The 22,566-nt window shown below is 36.2% G+C and overlaps 1 protein-coding gene and 4 non-coding genes across 5 annotated transcripts; 1 reads left to right on the forward strand and 4 right to left on the reverse strand.

Moving 5' to 3' along the window:
• Positions 1 to 1,835: 1,835 nt before the first annotated feature.
• TRNAV-CAC lies at positions 1,836 to 1,910 on the reverse strand. Its single transcript has one exon. It is a non-coding gene; the product is annotated as a tRNA-Val (tRNA).
• Positions 1,911 to 7,422: 5,512 nt separating this feature from the next.
• Positions 7,423 to 7,496, reverse strand: TRNAV-CAC. The gene has a single exon. It is a non-coding gene; the product is annotated as a tRNA-Val (tRNA).
• Positions 7,497 to 11,866: 4,370 nt separating this feature from the next.
• On the reverse strand, positions 11,867 to 11,940 carry TRNAV-CAC. Its single transcript has one exon. It is a non-coding gene; the product is annotated as a tRNA-Val (tRNA).
• A 2,159-nt stretch (positions 11,941 to 14,099) lies between these two features.
• Positions 14,100 to 14,173, reverse strand: TRNAV-CAC. The gene has a single exon. It is a non-coding gene; the product is annotated as a tRNA-Val (tRNA).
• A 6,382-nt stretch (positions 14,174 to 20,555) lies between these two features.
• Positions 20,556 to 21,563, forward strand: LOC116033275. The gene has a single exon (XM_031276027.1). The coding sequence runs from the start codon at positions 20,556 to 20,558 to the stop codon at positions 21,561 to 21,563; it is 1,008 nt and encodes a 335-aa protein (XP_031131887.1).
• Positions 21,564 to 22,566: the final 1,003 nt, after the last annotated feature.

Consider the following 22,566-nt stretch of genomic DNA (forward strand, 5'->3'; position numbering starts at 1 on the left):
GTGTGAATGTGAAGTTTACAAAGTGTGAATGTAGAGTATAGTGTATGTGAATGTAGAGTATAATGTATGTGAATGTAGACCTAGGTCCACCTTGCAAGGTGGACCTGGGTCCATGACATAACAACCCTCTTCTCATCAGCATAATATACAATGATCAATGCTTGAATCTTCTTCCTCTAGAGTGTTGGGCCTCACAACCATCTTGCAAGGAACTTACATGGCTTCTTAAGCTTGAACCATGTTATTAGATCTAGATGATCTTTAATTTAATAGTATATTGAGCCTTTAGGATTACATTACTACAATAGAGTACAAATAGGCTCTTTTAATATGTTCTTGTTACATAAGTGGTGAGTGTATGATTTTGTGACAATAACAGAAAAAATAGGTATATAATATTAGTATTCTCTATACAAATATTAGGAGAAAGCATCCTCACTTAGTTTCTTAAGCGTATTTTAGTAGTGGTTTGTAATATTACTTCTATATGAATATTATGGAGTACTGCTTGTGATAGATATGTATTGAAATCTAATAGTACAGTATGTTAAAATCTTTAGGACTGTCTTTCAGAAGACCTGGTTTTTTAAGTTAAATTATTTGTGTCTTTGTGTCCTCATGTTATCATGAAAGTTTTGGCATTTCCTCCCATAGAGGATTTAGTAGTTATTTCCTGTAATGGCTTATTGCACTTCATTTAATCTGGAATGTTTTCATATATATATACATTTGAAAAATGGTAATGATAAGTTATTCACTATATGGAAAGAATGGGAAAAAAATATTCATGTACATTATCCTCGATTTTACAGTCGTTGTAGCTCAAAATCTTGTATCGTTCCTCTTCATATTACAAAATAATCCTAATCTACTTATAGACTACCAAAAAATCCTCTCTTGGAAGCTACATTTTGGAAGGTAAAATAGGGATTGTAGAGAGAAAAGAGATGAGGGGATTGAGGGTTGCTAGGCTTTGAAGAACGGAGAATGAGATGTATTTATAGTTGAAGCAAAATGGGGTCAAAATGTAATTTTTGCCCACCTGGTTTATATATATATATATATATATATATATATATATATATACATATATATATCATGTACTTTTTTTTTCAACTAAGTTTTTTCCCACGTGGTTTTCCTAGTGAAATTTTTAACGAGGCATGAAAGTATTTGAATATACCATTCATATACCTTGTAATCTTTTCTTGTTTAGGTTTTCTCACAGGGTTTTCTTAGCAAGTTTTTAACGAGGCAAGATCGTGGACAAATAATGTCCAAGGGGGAGTGTTATAAATAAATGTATTTAGTGGTCATTATTTTGTAACCGTTGTAACGGTCACCATTATGATTGTTATTATTACTACTATATATATATATATATATATATATATATGTCCTTTTTAACTTGTACATAGATGATTGAATGAAAACACTTTCTCCCTATTCTCTGTTGTCTCTCTATCCCTTTTCTCTTTACCTGCAATGTTCATCCCCAAATTCTAACAGAAATTAATTAGTAAAACCTTGCCTTCCAATTGTGAGTAAAATCTTGCCTTCCAATTGTGAGTGATTGTTATTTGCTTCTCTTGTCGCTGTTTAATGTACTTCAGTAACTAATTTGACATTTATTTCTATTAATAATGTTGTATACAGTAATCAAGGTTGTCATTTATTTCTATTAATAATGTTGTATACAGTAATCAGGGTTGTCATTTGGTGAGTACATTGACATAAAACAAATGCATTTGGATAACCAATAGTGTTGTCATCCAGTCAACAAAATGCAGTTGGTGAGTACATTATTAACATCAAATAGTAAATGCATTGGCAAATGTCCGAGCCCGGGTTCGAACCAGGGAGGCTCTAGTGTGTGAGACTAGCGTGATAACCCACTACACCACCCAGACAATGCGGTAGATTTCTAAGCTAAAATTAGTTATCTCAAATGAAAATTTAAAAAAATCAACTGATAGTTGTTAAGTAGTTAAGCACTATTTGAATGTTTTAAACTTGATACTCATATTGAACATGTTTTTCATACACATTTTATTATGTTTAAAATTTGGACATATTCATATATAGTATAAAAAATTACACATTTTTACAAACATAAATTAAAAACCTAATGTAAGATAGTGATTCGGTGCAAGCTTAGTAAGTTATATCATGTACTATATTATTTGTATTCTAAAACTAAAACTAAAAAAATGATTTCATCATTCTGCCCCAGGTCTTTGTATCTAGAATGCTTAATGTCATTTCCTTCACATTGTTGTGTGTGTCTCCAATTACATCTTTACCATCTTCACAAACTAGCTTGGGTTTGATCCCCACGTAACCTGCACAGAAGACGACCAGAACATCATTCCCATGTGTAGTAGTTGCATGTTTAGCATTGAGCATATACATTACTTGAAGGCTCCAAGCACGACATGATTAAACCGTACGTACTCAACATTAGATTTCTTAAATAATTATTATTTTAAAAGCATCCTCTGTATAAGAAAGATATTCATTATTTGTCTTCCATATACAATGGATGGTGTTTGCCATTTGGTGCAGGACTGCAGCATGAAGCACTACATGTTTAAGTTCTATTTTATTAATTATGTAATGGTAGTTCAGGATATTCTATTACAATGTAGTATTTGTCCGTACAAAATTTTTGAGTCAAAATTATGCCGCTTCACCATAAGGTCTTTGGCAGGTTATATGATGCATTCGTTGGAAAGACATACCAACGACGCAGGCAACTTCATAAGCTATTTATATTAGTTTTTGAATTCCTTATTGTTATATTTTTCCTATTTTCATGCTTGTTACCGGTTATGACCGTTGCTTCCTTTAGTATTTAAAGCTTATGATTTAGATGTTTTTCATCATGCATTTTGTGATTTGAATTAATGATAATTGGGAGAGGAAGAACTCCAAAACTTCTTCAGCTTTGTTTCCTTATCCTTGTTTTGTCACTTGCAATCATAGGTAGAAAAAGTTCAAAGGAGAATTTGGTCTAAATTGGTTTGGTTAAAATAAGAAGAAAAAAAAATAAGCCGTTTTTGGGGGTGTTACACCTTGGAGCACATTTTGACCGATTACTCTGACCTTTTTCAGGAACCCACGACACTGCCACCCAAGCGCCAGTGCGATCATCGCATTACGTTGGTTGCAGGCGCGGACCTAGTGGTCGTTCATGCCTATCGCTATCCCCAGGTGCAAAAAGATGAAATCGAGCGTCAATGCGATTCCATGATGACCCTTGGAATTATCCGGCCCAGCCGATCGCCATATTCTTCACCCGTGTTGTTGGTGCACAAGCAAGATCGCACTTGGCGTTTTTGTATTGACTACCGTGAACTGAACGCCAAAACGGTGAAAGACGAGTTGTTGGATGAATTACACGAAACACGTTTTTTTCACGAAGTTGAATTTACGGTCCGAATACCACCAAATCCTAATGCATACCGACGACATTGAGAAAACAACCTTCCTGACACATCACAGGCATTTTGAATTCCTACACTACAAAAAATGCGAAAATAACGACGGATTTAGCGACGGATCTTTTTCGTTGCTACGTTAACGACGGATTAGCGACAAATTTTCATTTTTTGTTAAATGGACATTTAGCGACGGATATTGCGACGATTTTTCCGTCGTTAAATAGTAGCTAATTTCGGCGGTGAATTTTTGCGCAAAAATTAGAGACGGATTTGCGACGGACTTTTTGCAAAAATTTTAGTTGCTACAGATTAGCGACGGATATATTTATCCATCGCTATATTTTCAACCAGGTTGCGTTTGTCTTTACATTTAGCGACGGATTTTCATTTCCATAGTAGTAGTCTAGCGACGGAATTCTTGTGGATTTAGCGATGGATATTCCATCGCTAAGTAGGAAATTTCCATTGCAATTCCCTCGCAAATTTCAGTGTCAAAACCGTCGTTGGGAGTGATTTAGCGACATATTCTTTTTATGTAGCGACGGATATTTCATCGCTAAATCTAGCGACGAATATTAATTGTGCCGCTGAATTCTAGCGACGCTCATTTTAGCGACGGACGAAATCCGTCGCTAAACAGTTTAGCGACGGATTTCTCCTAGCGACGGAAATCGTCCGCTATTTTCGCGTTTTTTTTGTAGTGCTAGTGATGCCATTTGATCTTTGCAACGCACCATCTACTTTCCAGGCACTGATGAACGAGGTTTTCCACTTGGTCGCTTGTAAGTTTGTGTTAGTTTTTTTTTTTAACGATATTTTGATTTATAGCAAGTCTTGGGCGGAGCACATTTCCCATGGCAGGACGGTTTTTAACCTTTTGTGCCAACATCATTTATTGGTCAAAAGATCAAAGTGCTCATTTGGAGAAGACAATGTTTGTTATTTTGACCACATTACAAATGCGGTTGGCATTTCTATGGATCTAACCAAAGTCCAAACAGTTCTGAACTGGTCGTAGCCCCAATCCGTAAAGGGTTTACGGGGTTTTCTAGGACTCGCAGGGTTCTACCGTAAGTTTATCAAAGATTTTGGTCTAATTGCTGCCCCCTTAACTTCTCATCTCTGGAAACATAGTTTCCTGTGGACAGACGAGGTGACAACGGCATTTCAGAAACTCAAAGTTGCCCTTACCATGGCTCCAGTGTTGCAGCTTCCAGACTTTTCAAAGTCGTTCGTCGTCGAATATGATGCTTCGGGTGTCGGAGTCGGTGATGTCCTGCACCAAGATAATCACCCGGTGGCCTTCTTAAGTCGACAACTCACCGCTCGACATCAAAAACTCGCTTCTTACAAACAAGAGTTGATTGGGCTATCGCATGCCATTCGCCATTGGAGACACTATTTATGGGGATGCCATTTCATCGTGTGGACTTATCATTATAGCCTGAAATTCTTGTTGCAACAACGCCTCATGACGTCGCCCCAACATCATTGGATTAGTAAATTCTTGGGATACGACTTCGAAGTCAAGTTCCGTGTGGGTAATCTTAATACCGTGGCGGACGCATTATCTCGTCGGGATAAGGACTCTTCTACTCTCATAGCACTCTCGGCACTGGTCCCTCCACTCCTAGATTCCATCTGTTGTGAACTCACCTTGATGAATAAAATTCGGGATGGCACCGAAGGATCGCACTGGGCTTTGGACGGCGGACTGATCCGTTATAAAGGTAGGTTTTTTATTCTTCCACAATCTCCACTAATTCCAGTTATTATTTCAAGCTTTCATGACGCTTCACACGAGGGAGCCCAGAAGACAATTTTTCGCCTATCCCGCGAATTTTTTTGGATCGGAATGTGTAAGGCTGTTCGCGAGTTCGTGAGAAATTACCCCACTTATCAACGTTGCAAATGGGAGAACTTACATCTCGCGAGCCTCCTCCAACCGTTACCGATTCCATTGCTTGTTTGGAACGATATCTCACTCGACTTCATTGAAGGCTTGCCGAAGGTCCACAACAAATCGGTAATTCTCTCTATGGTTGATCGTCTTTCCAAGTCGGCACATTCATTCCCCTTAGTCACCCCTATACCGTGGCTTCGGATACTCTTAGCCGAGGCCCAACCTTGGCCACCCTTGGCCGAGGCCCAACTTCGGCCACACCTTTGGCCGAGGTCGCCCTCGGCCACCCTTGGCCGAGGCCTGACTTTGGCCATACCTTTAGCCGAGGCCAACCTCGGCCACTCTGGCCTTTTAAAATAAAAAATTTATTCATCTCGCTTTGCACTATTACTACTCCCTAGTTGACTTGACTACACTCGCAAACTGGGGAGTAGGGGGCTGGTGATAGGATAATTGGGCAAGCAGCACTCGACGCGAATCACAAGCAGGCAAGTGGACTCAAGAGTCAAACGGTCACCCGTTACACTTGAGGAGAGGTGTTATTATCAACAGCTCCACTACCATTGAAGAAGCTCCGATCCACTACCATTGAAGGCTCACCATCATTGAACAACTGTTACAAGTCACAAAGAGTCGTTGTACCTCAAGTATAAGAGGAGCCCTGTTGTAGGGGAGGGGAGGACTTGGTTTTCTAACGCACAACACCACTGTCCTAAAACACTACTGTACTGAAACTAGCTGCTCATTGTACTGAACTATTGTTACTCCACTTATCAAATATACACCGATAACATAATTACCGTTAGTCGAGTATTACACAAGCTGTCGCCAAAGTTTTTTGGCCCCTTCTGTGTCACTAAATGTGTGGGGGGCGTTGCATACCAGCTAGTGTCATCTTATTAAAGGATTGATGCATGCTTAATATTAATATTATTTTTAAATTTCTTGACAAGCTTGATTTTTTTCTAAGGAAAACAAAAGCATGCATTAATAGAAGAACTGTTGAATACAAGAAGGAACCGAAAATAACCAAATATGTGAATCGGCCTGAGAATTAATTGTCCGAGCCAAAGTATGGGTCAACAAATTCGCTGATCTATGAACAAAATGGAAGAACACCGTATCAAAGTGCCTTGCTAGAAACCGACAACTAGTAATAGTACATGCATACGAATTGAATAGTCTCGAACTGGAGAATTAATAAGATGACAAATATTAAGGCAATCCATCTCTACTCGGACATATATATTTATTGGTTGACAACCAATAAAGATGGTTGATACAACTTCAGTATACGTTTGAGATTAATGGCCCTTCCTTCAGAGGAAGCAAAACTATGTTTTGTCATCAAATTACTTACCAGACCAACTCTAATAAACAACCAACTCTAATGCCCTACATAGAGTATATAATGAGAAAATGAACAGCTTAACCAACACTAATGGTCTACATAGAGTACTCTAGCCAATCACAAGATGAACAACCAATCAAACAATATTGTACTCTAATAAACAACCAATCACATTAACCATGGTCTTAGATTCAAGTTTCAAAACAACTACTACAACTAAAATGAGTATTCTTACATATTACCAGACAAAACTAGGTTATTAACCTTACTCTACATAACATCAAACATAGCAGGACTCTTAACATAACTAAACCTACAACTACTACACTTTCAATTGCCATACAGTACTCCCTCTATTGAATTATTATATATTGTAGCTATTGTTTTGTTAGGAGTTAGGACTCATGATTAATAATAACATAACATAATAATAAGTGGATGGAACACATAAAGGCAGAATTTAAAGATGGGAAACAATATTAGCCTATCTAGGAATATTGGATTTTATTTATAATTTTTGTATACTGGAATGGTGTGTGGTGGATTTTAGCCTACGAATATTGGCTTCTCAGATCTCAGAATCTTGACTTCAGATTTATAAATTGCCAAAAGTGTAAGAAGAATCTGAGAAAGGAAGTAAGAAATAATAGCTAACTTTGTAATTTTCCATTATCTAAGATTGGGTTTAAAAATGCATTTGGTAAGCAATTTGAAATGAAGCAATATGTCTGAGCCCGGGTTCGAACCGGGGACCTCTAGTGTGTGAGACTAGCGTGATAACCAACTACACCACCCAGACAAGTTGTCTACTTACTAAGCTGAAATGTTGTCTACCAAATAAATAAATAAATAAATATAAACCAATACTCGTTAAGTAGTTAAGCACTATTTGGATGGTTTAAATAACTTTGAACTTGATACTTATCTTTTATTTTTTAGGAAAAAAAGTATTCAATTAATGATCAAAGTAGATTACAAATAATAGGGGTGAGTTTGTGACCCACTAGCTGAAAGTGTATGTCTTCGTCGTCCTCAAACAACTCGGTGTCGCGCCCCTCAGTGCGTGAAAGCGGGCATGCGCAGCCCTTCGTAGTATGCAATGATACACGAGGTAGCTAAAAATCAGTCAATCGATTCTTTATTTCAGATTCAATTCTGGTCCAATGCTAAAAAACCGGTTAAATTGGCTATCCAAATGCGAAGTTTACTACTGACATGGGTTGCGCGAACAGTAGCAATATCGGGCGCTAATTTAAATAGTGCACACTGGCCGGCCACGATGCATGGGACGAGGCGGGCACACCGAGGCGATGGTCCACTCGGCGCACTAGTAGGTTCCGGCCCAAGTAAGTCGAATGAAAATTTCGGCCGAAGGTAGGAGCTGAAAGTGTCGTCGTCGTCATCAAACAACTGTCCCCGAGCCACTAGAGTATAACTCTGTGAGCAACTTGATACTCATCTTGAACATGCTTAGCATACACATTTTATTATATATGTTTAAAATTTAGACATATCCCTACAGTATAAAAAAAAATTACACACTTTTTTATAAATTTAAATTTAAAATGTAATGTAAGATAGTGACTGGATGCAAGCTTAATTAGTGAGTTATGCCACATACCACTTATACTCTAAAATAAAAACTAAAAACGTAATTTCATTGCCTTCACTATAATTATTGTTCTGAGTGTTTCCAATAAACTACGTCTTTAATTACCATATTATAATTAAACCACGTAACCTGCACAGAAGACAACCATAACACCATTGATCCCCATGCATGTGTAGTAGTTACTTTAAAACCCCTTTCATTATATAATTAAGGGGATATGAATCCTAGCTCAGAGTGTTTTGAACACAATCCCCTAGACACACTGGAGAGGAAAATTTGGGGTTTCCTATGGAATCAAGGCACTCATCACTTGATCAAATGGGAGACGGTAACGCAACATAGAAGCCATGGTGGTCTTGGAATTCGCAGATTGTCCTGTGTGGTAAATAATCAGTCAATCAGTCAATTTTGATTTATTTGACCACTATTAGTTGTAAGTTAATAAGCTTTTTGTAACTCCAAAATACTAAAATTCAAAATGCTACTTAAAGCAGCATTCTCAATTAGCTTTTTGAGATAAGAAAGTATATCAAACAGCTATCAGCTAACAGCTAATTTATTAAACAACTTTTTACAATCATCTAATGTTATCAACAAATCATACATTCTAACCAAAACAGCTAACCCAATCAGCTAACAACCATTTACCAAACAGGGACTAAAGGATATGAATTTGGCTTTTCTAGCTAAAATGGGGTTGTTGCTCTTCTGGAAGGGCAGCACCACTCTGGGCCAGGACGATTACTTCTAAATACATGCAAAACAAAAACATCAATTAAGCTTGGTGTGGAGTAGAAGCATTATGGAGCGTCTAATCTTTGGAGGGGAATTTGCGCCTTGCCACCATTCTGAAACAAGGAATTAAAAAAGTGGTAAGGTCGGGCCATGATACTCTCTTCCAAATAATTTTCAACATAAAATCCGAATTAAATATAATAACAATAATTCCTAAATGTCAACATATATTAGCCTTAATTCATAAAATCCGAAATATATATATTAACAATAATTCGAATACTAATTCTTAAAATACACAATAACTTTTAAAATTCAAAATATATTAATCTTCTATTATGCCTAAAATACAAAATAATTTCTTAAAATCCGTAATATATTAATAATAATTTCTAAAATACACAATAACCCTAAAAATTCAAAATATATAAACAAATAATTCTAAATATATATATTTTTTTAGAATAAAGGATTAATGCATTAAATCATAATCAAGAATGTCAACAAGAAAGGGTTATCTAACCATTCCCCCCAACCTGACTAAGAAAAGGCCTCAACTCCCTAGCAACAATATGGGCGGCACAATTCGCAGATCGCTTCACAAAGTAGAACTCAACATCGTCGATCTCAGATGCTAATTCTCTAATATCGTCAATCAAATTACCAAAAGCATAATAAAAGGAATGAGTTTTTAAAGCATGATAAACAACTTGGGAATCTATTTCGACATCAACGTTTCCCATGCCCCCTGTGTCCTCTAATCGAATTATTGCTCGCACTAATAGCCACATCAGTATTCATTTTGATACGGCCTGAAGATGGCTTGGACCAAACAGTATGAGAGACACGCGCAGCAGCTTGAACATTGGGATGGCCAGAATTCGCAAAGCTCCAGCTATCCAGAAATAATAGTGCCCTCTGTATCGTTGCATGTAGATCAAAATTAAATCCCTTCCACACACAATCTTTTCTGCTACCCCACAAGCCCCAACACACCATAACAAACTTAGTGAGTAAATCATCATGAAGGACATTAAAAAACCACTCACTAATATTCGTAGCATCACAACCTGCTAAGCTCGGTAATCCTAACACTGCCCACGCATGCAGCACTTCACGGCAGCTAGCAAACAAATGTACGGCGGATTCGTCCTCCTCCCTGCACATGTGACATGTTAATGAAGCATCCTTGGTAGGAAGATACGAAGAGGCTAATTGCCAGCAGGAATTCTTCACCTTTGGTGGGACAAATAAATTCCAAATCCTCTGCCAAGGTCGACTATCAGTAGCCACCATAGTAAGGGATTTGTAACAACTTTTAACCGTATAATATCCCTTTTGGCTCCAATTCCAGACCCATCTATCCACCAGTTTCCGTATGTTGAGAGGAATATTCAAAATCAGGTTAGCGTTCCCACCCCGTACCTTGGTCGTTTAATAAAGATGAGACAGGAGCTCCACACAAAGATTCATGCAACTCTGTCTGAACATATGGATTCTCATCCTCAGGTAACCATGGGTCCGAACCAATCACCGTGTCCATGCCATTGCCAATACTCCGCCGGCAACCTTGTTTGAGAGTAGCCTGAACCGCCATCATACCCTTCCAAATATAAGAGGGATTGCTGCCCTCCTTCGCATCAAAGAAAGTACATCGCGGGTAATAACGCGCCTTATAGACACGAGCAACAAGCGAGTGAAGCCACGAAGGCATAGTGACTAGTCTCCAAGCTTGCTTTCCGAGTAGGGCTTTATTCATTTCATGGAGCCTTCGAAAACCCATGCCACCATTGACCTTTGGTATAAATCTTACAAATGTAGGTGCCAAATGGGAGAGCGGCGACGACAACCCGTAGCAGCAGTAGGGATGGAGAGCGGCGACGATAGTGGTGGCACAGAAACAGTGGCGTCGCTGGTGGGAAGAGAAGAAGAAGGGCGACGATAGTGGTGGCACAGAGGTCGCGGGGCTGTTTTGCATGGAAGGAGAATGAACATAACTGTATCGACATTCGTGCCAGCATACATGACTCTCATTCCCCTTGCGCACAAAAGAGAACCTCTATGCTATTCAATAGTGGTGCAAACTCACTCTCCAAACCAATGTTGGACAAAAACTTACTTAAAGCTTTTCCCTCCATTTTTCCAACTCAAATTGGTCAACTTGAGAACCAATTTCTCATTCACCCATTATTCGTTTTGTGCGTACAATATATCAATCTATTCGTCTAACTACGAAGAACTCGAATACACTTTGACCCAACCCAAATCGGAAGTGGACCCCACATATATTTGTACCACAAAATAGCCGCTAAAAATGCTATTTTATGCTATTTTTTCCAACATAACTGATGTCGTAGGTTTTTTTTTATTTTATTTTTTGAACAATTCTACGACGTTGTATCCTATTTTAAAAAAAATAAATAAATATATGATGTCGTATATAATTTAATTTTATTTTAATTTTGTAAAATAGGATATGATGTCAGTTTGACAGCGAACCGACGTCATATATTTTTTCTAACTTTTTTTTTAAAAAAAAATTATAACATCGATTTTTAAAGACAACCGACATTATAACCCTTTTTTAAGAAAATATAAATTTTTTTAATATATTGACATCGTTTATATAAAAATTCAACGTTGTTGATGATTTCTGTAGTAATGAGGTAGAGATGTATATATTAAAGTGCATATGGCGAAAAGTAACAAAATAATACGGAGTACATCATATTTATAGATGTATATATATACTAAAGTACATATTACGAAAAGTTCAATTTCAGCTGCTGGCTAATAAAAGGCAACTGGAATAAGAAATGGTTTGTTTGAGCCCGAGTTCAAACCGGGGACCACTAGTGTGTGAGACTAACGTGATAACCAACTACACCACCCAAACAAGTTGAATATGTGTGGTCAGTTAATATTACAAATTATAAACGATGTTTAATAGTCAAAAAATGCAGTCTAACTGATTATTTTTTTAAGCACAAGTTAAAATAAAAAAAATCTATATCTATATTATTAATAAAAACAAAATCCTTCATTTTAACTTTTCGCTCAAAACACTCATATACTATTAAGGTTTGCGTAATATTATAAAATATAATAATACAATTCTTAATACAATATATTATTTCTTACTTTTGAAATTTAACCATGGTTGGTTAAAATTTAATAGTTGAAGGACCATATATGAGTGATTAACTTGGACCACAAATAGTAACAATTTGAAAGTTGAATGGCATTTTTGTAAAATATAATAATACAATTCATATTCGCACTACAATTTTATTGGTAATACAATTCTTAGTTGGTTAAAATTTAATAGTTGAAGGATCACATATGAGTGATTAACTTGGACCACAAATAGTAACAATTTGAAAGTTGAATGGCATTTTTTTGAGTACTACTGACTCTTATACAATTTGAAAGTTGAGGCTCGAACCCACTCTCAGTGTAAATCGGGACACCGAGTGCCATTAGACCAAAAGGTCTTTGGCATCTCATATGGTATTATTAACTCTAAAAAAAATATGATTTACCTTTAAGGTGAATAACTGTGTTGTAGTTCAAAAATATTACGAGGTAGTTTCCCGCTTCAGTTTCTTGCGTTATTTGAATACCCTCTTTGTCAACAAATCCTTCTTAATTAGTTAATATGATTAGCTTCAAACTTTTGTTGTGTTTTTTTTTTTGTTTTTTTTTTTCATGGTATTAATAAAATATTTGGTAAATAAATATATAACATTATTTTGTATTATAACTTTGATATTTAATTACAAGATAGTGTAAAAAGAAGACAATGGATAATATAGTGAATATAATTAATTAATGAATCATTGCATTGTAGAAAATAAAGACAATATAACTTATGAAATTATATCTCTTTTTTTTTATAATAAATAAATTGTTTTTGAATAAAGGCACTGTAGACATCTAATTCTAAATTAAAGAAATGCATATGTATTTTTTTTGTAGCAACAAATTTATTTAATTTAATAAGTGTAATAAAGTGAAATACTTACTTTTCATCCACATTTTTTTCATTTCCATTCGTTGTTGAGACAAATTGTTTTGGGAGTTTGTTAATGACAATTGTTACAATTGCTGTCAATAGAGGATGATGATAAATAATTCAAAATATATGGTTACAATAGATATTGTTATAATGATATGGAAAAAATTAACTTACAAATTTCTTTAGAAGTTTTCATGCGTTGATAAAATTTTAAGAATGATGTATAAACTTGTTCAATTGGAGCCAGTGAGGTGTTAGCATTGTCAATTTCTTGGACAATAGTCCTATCGTTTAGAGTCCATGTTTAGTTGTATTTCTGATCAACAACTTTGTAATCAGGTCGCGCAGGTCTGGCAATGATGTAAAAACCATTATTCGATAAAAAAAAATAATAGTACAATATTTGTAAAATAATGTACAATTGTACCATTATAGAAATACAGACAAAAAATATTAATATCATAATGACCTAAATCATTCAATGCAAAAACATAATTGAAATATTGAGTCTGGTTTAAATAATCAAAAGAAAAATAATTAAATGAAATACTAAACTATTTTAATTTATTTTAAATGCAAGAAAATGATTTTCAAGGTTCCTTATTTGTAATCTTTTATTCTCAACTTTGAATGCTATGTATTTAGTCGGACTAATTATTTGACCAAAGTTCATCTTAAATTTTATATCGTATTTTTAATACACTATAACATATTTGTAATATATGTTCAACAATTATGCTGACTCTAATTGGGATGAGATTTGAACCTAAGATATTTCTTATAGAAATCAATGAGTAAGTTAAGAATAATAAATAGTTAACGAAATATTCCGTTATTAAGATTTATACTAACGGAATGCGGGGTATTTAAGGGAAGAAAATAATATAATAGAGGATAAAGTAGGAAAATATTAAAATATAATAAAATTAAAATAATTTGAAACATTCTTTTCATCAAATAATTGGACGGACATTTTTTATTTCCCGATTACAAGTGCTCGTTAAAAAATATTTGAAAAATTAAAATGGACAATACATTGTTTGAGCCCAAGTTTGAACTAGGGACCTCTAGAGTGTGAGACTAGCTTGATAACCAACTACACCACCCAAACAATTTGACTTTTAATGTTGTTGTTGTGTTAGTATGGTACGGGTTTAAAAGTGTCTCCTACAGTTAAAGCCTGCTTAGGACACCTCGTCGTCTAACCCCCAAAAAAAATTGGTTACTGGAGCCTAGAGGTTATTAATAATATAAAACGGCCTTAATAGTCCGAAAATGTAGTTTATTAATCGGAATTTTGAAAAAAAAATAAAAGTTCAAATAAACCAATATTTCTTAAATAGTTAAGCACTACTTTGATGGTTTAAATAATTTTAAACTCGATGCTCATGTTGAACATGCTTAGCATAAACATTTTTATTATGTTTAAAATTTGGATAAATTCATACCATACGAAAAAAAATAAAATTAAACACATTTTTACAAACACAAATTGAAAACAAAAACTATAAAATAAGACACTTAATGGATTGATGCAAGCTTAGTAAGTTATGTCACGTACCATTTCTACTTTCAAATTAAAACTAAAAATAGATTCAAGGAAAAAGTGGCACCCGGTTGCACCCCCACTGGACAGTCCTTGATATCATACGGACGAGCCGTTCGTGAGCAAGGAAAACCGAAAGACCAGGAAACACTTTACAGAGAAGCTCCATCTCAAGCTCCCTAGCTCCACCTGCACCTGCACCGACCCCGACCTCGACCCCACCCACGATACACCCCTCCAGCAGATTGACAATTGGACGACGGATGCGTCGCGTTCCACACGATTTTCTGTGACAAATAGTGCTTCTGAAGCGGAGCCTCCAACGTCCGATTGATTCAGTCGGAATTGACAACATCCTCAGAACCGCCGCGTAGAGAGTAGGATTAAACCCAGACAGAAAAACGAGGGCAGCGGCCATTCCTCACTTCAGATGGTTCAGATCTGGACCTCATCTGGAAGACAGCCATGGCTGTCTAAAAAAATTATTATTTTTTAGACGGCCATGGCTCTCAAACCGCCATGACCGTCATTTTTGGACAGCCGTGGCTGTCGCCAAGGAGATAGCCACCGGCTCAACAACCGGTGGCTATTTAATAATAAAAATAAAAAATTCAAAAACTTCTAAATAAAAAAAGAAAATTTTTAATAAAATAAAAAGTAAAAAAATCATTAAAAAAAATAAAAATTTTTACAGAGGGACACATGTCAACTCCGTGTTGCACTAACTTGCTAATCAGGTAATTTTGGACCCAATTGAACATTTTAGCAGGTTTAAGGGGTTTTAATGGAGTTTTTTTGAGTTAGGGGATCCAATTTCACTATTCTTTTGAATTAGGGGGCCAATTTAACACTTTTCCCTAGATTCAAACATTCCGTCCATGATAACCATGACTACCCCCGGGTGACCAAGACCCCAATCTCTTACAACTTCTCCATCCCCCAACGAAATATCCTCCGCCTTCCCCCCATTCGTTCGCCCCATTATGGCCATCCCTATACAAAGCTTCGACCCCGATGAAACATTCTATTCACCCTGGAAATGAGATTACATCGAGCTTGATGTTACAATGAAACATGATTATAATGAGCTTAATGTTACAAATTTCAATTCTATCTACCCCATATCAATTCGGATGATCTCGCTTTCTCTCTCTTTTGCCCTTGCGGGCCCCGTGTATCCATTCTACCTCCCGCCTCCTTAGAGGACGATATAATCGAACCTCGGCATAGTTACTTCGGGGTCCATCTCCATTTGCTTTCTCTCAGCCTTAGGTTGCCCCCTCCATCCCTTCGTACTCGACATTTTGGACAATTATCAATTGGTCACGAGCTAAATTCTCCTCAACTCCCACTCTTTGATAGTTGAGTTCATGCTCCGTTGCTTATCTGTAGGCGCCCCCGCATCCTTAGAGCTTTTTCGATACATGTTTCACATAGGTTGCTCTCCCTCAAAGGACTACAAAGGGTTTGTCACAGTAGTGCTGGTTCTAGGCAAGTAAAAAGTCTAAATGAAGAGAGAAAGGTAGGGGGGTAGTTCTAAACGAGCTTGAATTTCGAAATTAAAGTTTTAAAACAAAGCTTGGAAATAAGTTTCCTCGCAGCGGAAGTTTTTAACTTGTCATAAAAATAAATACCTAGTTTTGAATGAATGGCACGATTGAGTGTGTGGCATGTATGGGTTAGTTTGTAGAATAATATGTAAGAATGCATAAAGTAAATGACACAAGAATTTGTATAGTAGTTTATAACCTTTCCTACTTTAAGTCTTATAAATACAAAGTAATAAGAAGCTTCAGCTTCTACTAGTGATAGTCCTTCAAATAGGGGTTATCCGCTAAGTTACCCTAATCTTTACTATCCAATCAAATCTAGCTAAGGGTTGTCTACGAAATCACCCAACTAGTTGATCTCACAACTCTTTCTGGTGAAAAGATGGTTGCTTGTTTGCTGAGTGCTGGACTTGGAAATATCTTAGATTTAACTTCAGTTTGAGAGCTTCATCGCTTTGAACACTTGCACTTAGAGTTTTTATCAAACCACCATATCTCTTTTAACTTGGGGTCCTCCTTATATAAAAGATGAGGAATGAGTTCCAACTTTGGTTTTGAATCTTCCAATTGTCACTCGACAAGTGGTAGCCGTCCAAAAGTTACTACAATTCTCTTAAAATCCGCTGTCATCTGATAACTTCTACAACTTTTCCATAAGGTAATGGTTGTTTCCATAATTAGCTTATAAGAACTTCTAAAGTCAAATAGACTTGTTCTTGCTTATTTCTAATGTGTCTCATCTATAAACTTCTAGGTGTCAGACAAGTTTGAAGGTGTAGTATTTTGCGGTGAGGTGGTATGAAGGTGATAAAACGAGGAAAACTCCCCGAGTGTCGTGTCTCTCAAGGAAGGCAGGTTTGGAGTCAAATGTATGTTGACTTTTAGGAGGTTGAAGGTTAAGAGTTACAAGAATGATTTAGGAGGTTGAAGGTTAAGAGTTACAAGAATGACAAGAACTTGAAAGCATATCTGCATAAGGGAAAAATGGGGATTGGGGCTCTTGGCTAGCATATATGGTCCAAGATTCTATCGGTTATGCGAACATATGCCTCGGATTTAACAAGGGAGTTTTAAGCACATCACCGAGTGGCGTCACACTCGGACTCCCATATCCTCATTTGGCTGGGGCATTTTATCGAACACTTTGTCTACCACTCCTCTCGGACCTCGTCCTTTCGGACTAAGGGCGGAGATGTAGGTGAGTAGGACTCGTGAGAGGCCGCTATCGCGCACACAATCACTTTCACAGAGTTGCTACCTAGTGTGGCCACACATAGGCACAAAACAATACCAAACACCACCCACACAAGCATTCAAATACAAGAACATAAAGCTCACAACTTTAAGAAAAACATAACATTAAATCAACCATAAAGCTAGTTTCGGGGCCACCAATCACCTTTCTAAACTAATCAAGCATTAAAATAAAGAAACAAGGAAAAGAAATAGAAGATGTAAAGGAACAAAGATGAACTTAAAAAAAAAATATGGAAATGAAGAGTTACCCTCCAAGGGATCGATTACATTCTTGCTCCAATCTTCTATTCTCCTCACATTGTTTCTATAATCTACCTAAGGAGATGAAGTTTTCCCCCAAGAGGGGAGAAAACTCTAAGAAATTTGATCTAAAAACTAATTATTTCCCTTTAGGTCTTGGGATAATGAGCTTTATATAGTGGGAGCAAAATAGGGGCAAAATAGACAATTTTCCTGAAGCTGAAATCTGTGCTGTCACAGGGCTCTCGACGCGTCGAGCCCTGAAGAATTTCGTAAAAAATGTTACGGCATCACCTCGACACGTCGAGACTGGGGCTCGACGCGTCGAGCCTTGAATCTTCGACATTTTGGCCCTGAATCCTTCTTATGGCTGTAGAAATAGCTTCAAAACATCTTCCATAATTGTGTTAGAGGTTTTTGATCACATCCGAGTCTTAATGCATGAAATCCTTATGAATGGGTAGCAAACTATGCAATTTTAGCCTGTAAATGACCCTTAAATCGGACTATTCTTGATGCTTATCAAAGTTGCATCTTTCAAATAGCTCTTTTTGTTATTCTTTGATCTCCTTCCGAGGTTGATCTTTCTTAAAACACCCTTCAATGAGTCTCTAACATGCTTGGAATACAGTGGAGATTCCTTTTCATCATTTAAGAAGATTAGTCAAGACTTTTTCTAGTCTTAAACTTCTTTCAAACCCCTTAACTTCCTTCCAACGTGACTTCTTCCTCTTGCTTCCTTATAGTTAGTCCAACTGCGAAGCTTATCTAATTTTATATCAAAGAATGAGGGGTTTAAAGTGCTTATATGAATACACTCCATGTTGGTCACGAGGAGTTGGGTTACAATCTAGAGAGGAGGATGTGAATAGACTTGCATACTTTTATAAACTTTTCGAAAGCTTTAAGTCTAAGAAAAATTGAACTCAAGATATAAGTTTTAACACAAAGTATGCAATGTAAATAGTTTAACCCCTTTTTAATTATCTTGCACGTTTGATCTTGTAAATGTTTATGTTAGGTTGGTTAATGTTGAATGTAAATGCTATAAAGAGAGAGAGAGGGGTTTTAGTTGTTTGGTCAAACCCAACTAACCTATTCTACTCTTTTCCTAAAACACCTAGGAGGATTGTATTATTATCACTTAGTACAATAATGAAGAGAACTTGAGCCTTGATCACAAAGCTGGCCTCAAGTATGAGGTTTTTCACAAGTATAAACTACTTATTACTCCGCCTCTTTCTACTTCTCGAAGTAGAGATCGTTGGTTGATCACACAAGAATCGTTGATTCTCCAACTTGATGTAGACTCGACTTGAGATCTTCTTGATGATTGCCGAAGTCTTGAGTTTGATCTTTGAATTGTTAGCTTCTGAAATTTCTCTCACACTAGTTGTGGATTTGTAAACTTGTATGCTTTTTCTCTCTTAGCAATTTTGAATTAACCAGCACATCATTCAACTTCGAATGGAAGTATTTATAGACTCATTTGTATATGTCTATTGGAGGTAACGATTTTTTCCCATCTATGAGATGTTGCGTTGCTTAGAAATTTCTTGGAGAAAGCTTTGGGCAATAATGTTTCCCTTGATGTTACACTTATTGCACATTTGGTTCGCGAAATAGGCCAGGAATGGAATAGCATTTCTAGTAATAGGCATATTCCTTTGTTTGGTAAGACCTTGTATTCCTTGCAAGGGGAATAGCTATTACCAAGCCCCCTCTTGGTATTAGGCTATTCATGGGTCATCAGGAATAGATTATATATCATGAAAATAAATAAAATGATATTATAAAAATGATAAATAAATACATAAAGCTAAGAAATGAATAACTACCATTATTTGTAAAATAATATTCGGGTTGTTGCTGCCTGATTTTACTCTGTTAGAAAAATAAATAAACATCTTTGACTCATAATTATCATTCTAACAAATTTAAAAAGTATTTCTAAGAAAGTGAGAGTCATAATAATATTTTGAAATATTCTTATAGTAAAACGTAAAAAAACATTGTGGAAGAAGGGATTAGCATGATTCAAAACTCCCAAATGAGTATTTATAGGTTCTTTGAGTTAATTGTCAAAATTTATTATATTTTTAAATTTGGTAAAATAAAATTATTGTAGCTAATTGTAAAGTGATATCAAATTAACAATGATTTAAATTTAGTAATGTCAAATTATATTTTGAGTATAAAGCATTACCGTTATTTTGAGTCTAAATCAACACAAATATGAATCACTTACCTCAATTTAAATCTATAATTGAAAAAGAATAATATATATATTGTTGTGAAACAAAAAGAAATGTGGATGTCTAAGTTGAGTTTTGAACCCTTAACCTCATATGAAGAAAGTTGAAGCTTTGTCAATCAAGCTACTTCATCTATAAGGGTAAAGTATCTGTAAATAATGAATATTATTATATGGAATGGCGGTTCTCAGCTTTCAAAAGGATAGCTTCAAGTTCCAAAGCAACCGTTGGGAATGGAACACATGACCACAAGCATGACAAGGCAAGGCTACATTTTGATTAGCCAACTAGACTAGCTTTGACACTTGTTTACCCTATGCAAATAATATATTTGTTTACTCCTCAATCTGATACTATAAATACCCCCTCACTTCTTTGTTCTTCATTACACATGATATATGAAATATTAGCAATCCTCTAAATTCTCTCATCCTACTGATTCGCTGCTGCTATTCTGCTTCTTATTAATATTATTATTATTATTATTTTCATAACACGTTATCAGTACGAAGTCTCGAAGTCAAGTCAAATATTATATAAGGTAAATTATATTTATATATATATATATATATATATATATATATATATATATATATATATATATATATATATATATATCATAATATTTTATCTTATATCACAAATATGTCAAATCTTGCAAATCTTGAATTTGTTGGACTTGATATATCTAGGAAAAATTATCTATCATGGGCATTGGATGTTGAAATGCATCTAAATGCAAAGGGTCTTCGTGAAACTATTAAAGAGAATAATGATGCCTCGATACAAGATCGGGCAAAGGCGATGATTTTCATACGCCATCACCTTGACCAAGGGTTGAAAGATGAATATCTCACAGTGAAAGAGCCCCTTGAGCTCTGGAAAATGTTGAAAGAGAGATATGATCATCAGAGAACAGTAATTCTCCCAAAGGCCCAATATGATTGGATTCACTTGCGATTGCAAGATTTCAAAACTGTGAGCGAATATAATTCTGCTATGTTCAAAATCAGCTCTCAGTTGTTATTATGTGGAGAAAAAATTACTGATGAGGATATGCTTGAGAAAACCTTCTCTACTTTTCATGCATCCAATATTGTGCTTCAACAGCAATATAGAGAAAAGGGTTTTTCCAAATATTCTCAATTAATTTCATGTCTCCTTGTGGCTGAACAAAACAATGAGCTATTGATGAAAAACCACGAGGCACGACCTACTGGTTCTATCCCATTTCCTGAGGCCAATGGTGTGTCATATAACAATGAAAATACAAGAGGCCGAGGTCGTGGTCGTGGCCGTGGCCGTGGACGAAGCCATGGTTATAATCCCGGTCATGGACAAAATCGTCATGGTGGTTATAATTTCAAAAACAAAAGTTACCACCGAAAATGGGAAAATAATGGTGCAAAACATGACAAGGAAAAGCATGGAAATCCTCCCAAAAATGTTGAAAACGCATGTTATCGTTGTGGCATGACTGGCCATTGGGAGCACACTTGTCGTACTGCAAGGCACCTTGTGGATCTCTATCAAGCATCCCTGAAAGAGAAAGGAAAGAATATAGAATCCAACAATGTTCTTGTGAATGACGATTTTGACATCACACATTTGGATGTGGAAGACTACCTTGGGCCAATAGAGAAGAAAGATTGATGTTATTTACTTTTGGAACTTACTATATCTATATGTTATACTGTTGTTGTTTTTGCCTTTAAGTTTATTAGATCTATATGTTTGTTTTGTTTACTACTATGTAATGTTTCTAATTAAATATATTTCCCTTGCTTTATTATATAGAAACACAAATGAGCACATCATCACTTGTGATTAAACCAAAGGCAAATGAAGAAGATGTATGTATTGTGGATAGTGCAACCACACATACAATTCTTAAAAGCACAAAGTATTTTTGCCTTTTGGAAAAGAATGAGGCATTTGTCACTACAATATGTGGTAGTGCAAAAATGATTGAGGGTTCTGGAAGAACCAATATATTATTGCCTGGAGGAACAAAATTGATAATAGAAGATGCATTGTGACAGGGTAATTGGGTACCCGACCCGGAACCGTTGACCAAGACAGTTGCCGTTCAAACTACCCAAGACACCTCACTCCTCAGCATCAATGTGCAATGGTCCAACTCCTCAGCATTGATGGCCAACGTTCAGCTCCTCAGCATTCAACACCTCAGGTACTGATGTCCAACGTTCAACTCCTCATCAATGCTCCGTTACTGAGCTGAAGGGAATAAAAAGACTCACAACCACATAGTGAAGGGGGACTTCTGACGACACTTCTTACTGGACAACACATACTGAACTCTCTTGTACACTGAGCACTACGCTCAATATTGTATTCAAACATTACTCAAATAATATACCGGTAAACACATTATTACCGTCATTGGTGCTTTCATTGAGAGCCGAGATCAGATCTCAGGCTAAAATCACAAAATCAAAAAACCACTCGGTTGATCTCATCACTATCAATGGCATCTGGATCCAGCAGCTCGCATACACCTAGTCAGGTGAACAAGGGTCTCCCCTCGGGTGATCTTCGTGAGCAGCTCAACAGTAACCGTGGAGGTGACCTTCGCAACCAACTCAACAACAATAACCGCAGAGAAGGTGACCTCCTCACCCAACTCAAAAACAGC

Source organism: Ipomoea triloba, chromosome 10, assembly GCF_003576645.1.
Source record: "Ipomoea triloba cultivar NCNSP0323 chromosome 10, ASM357664v1".
Lineage (NCBI taxonomy): Eukaryota > Viridiplantae > Streptophyta > Magnoliopsida > Solanales > Convolvulaceae > Ipomoea > Ipomoea triloba.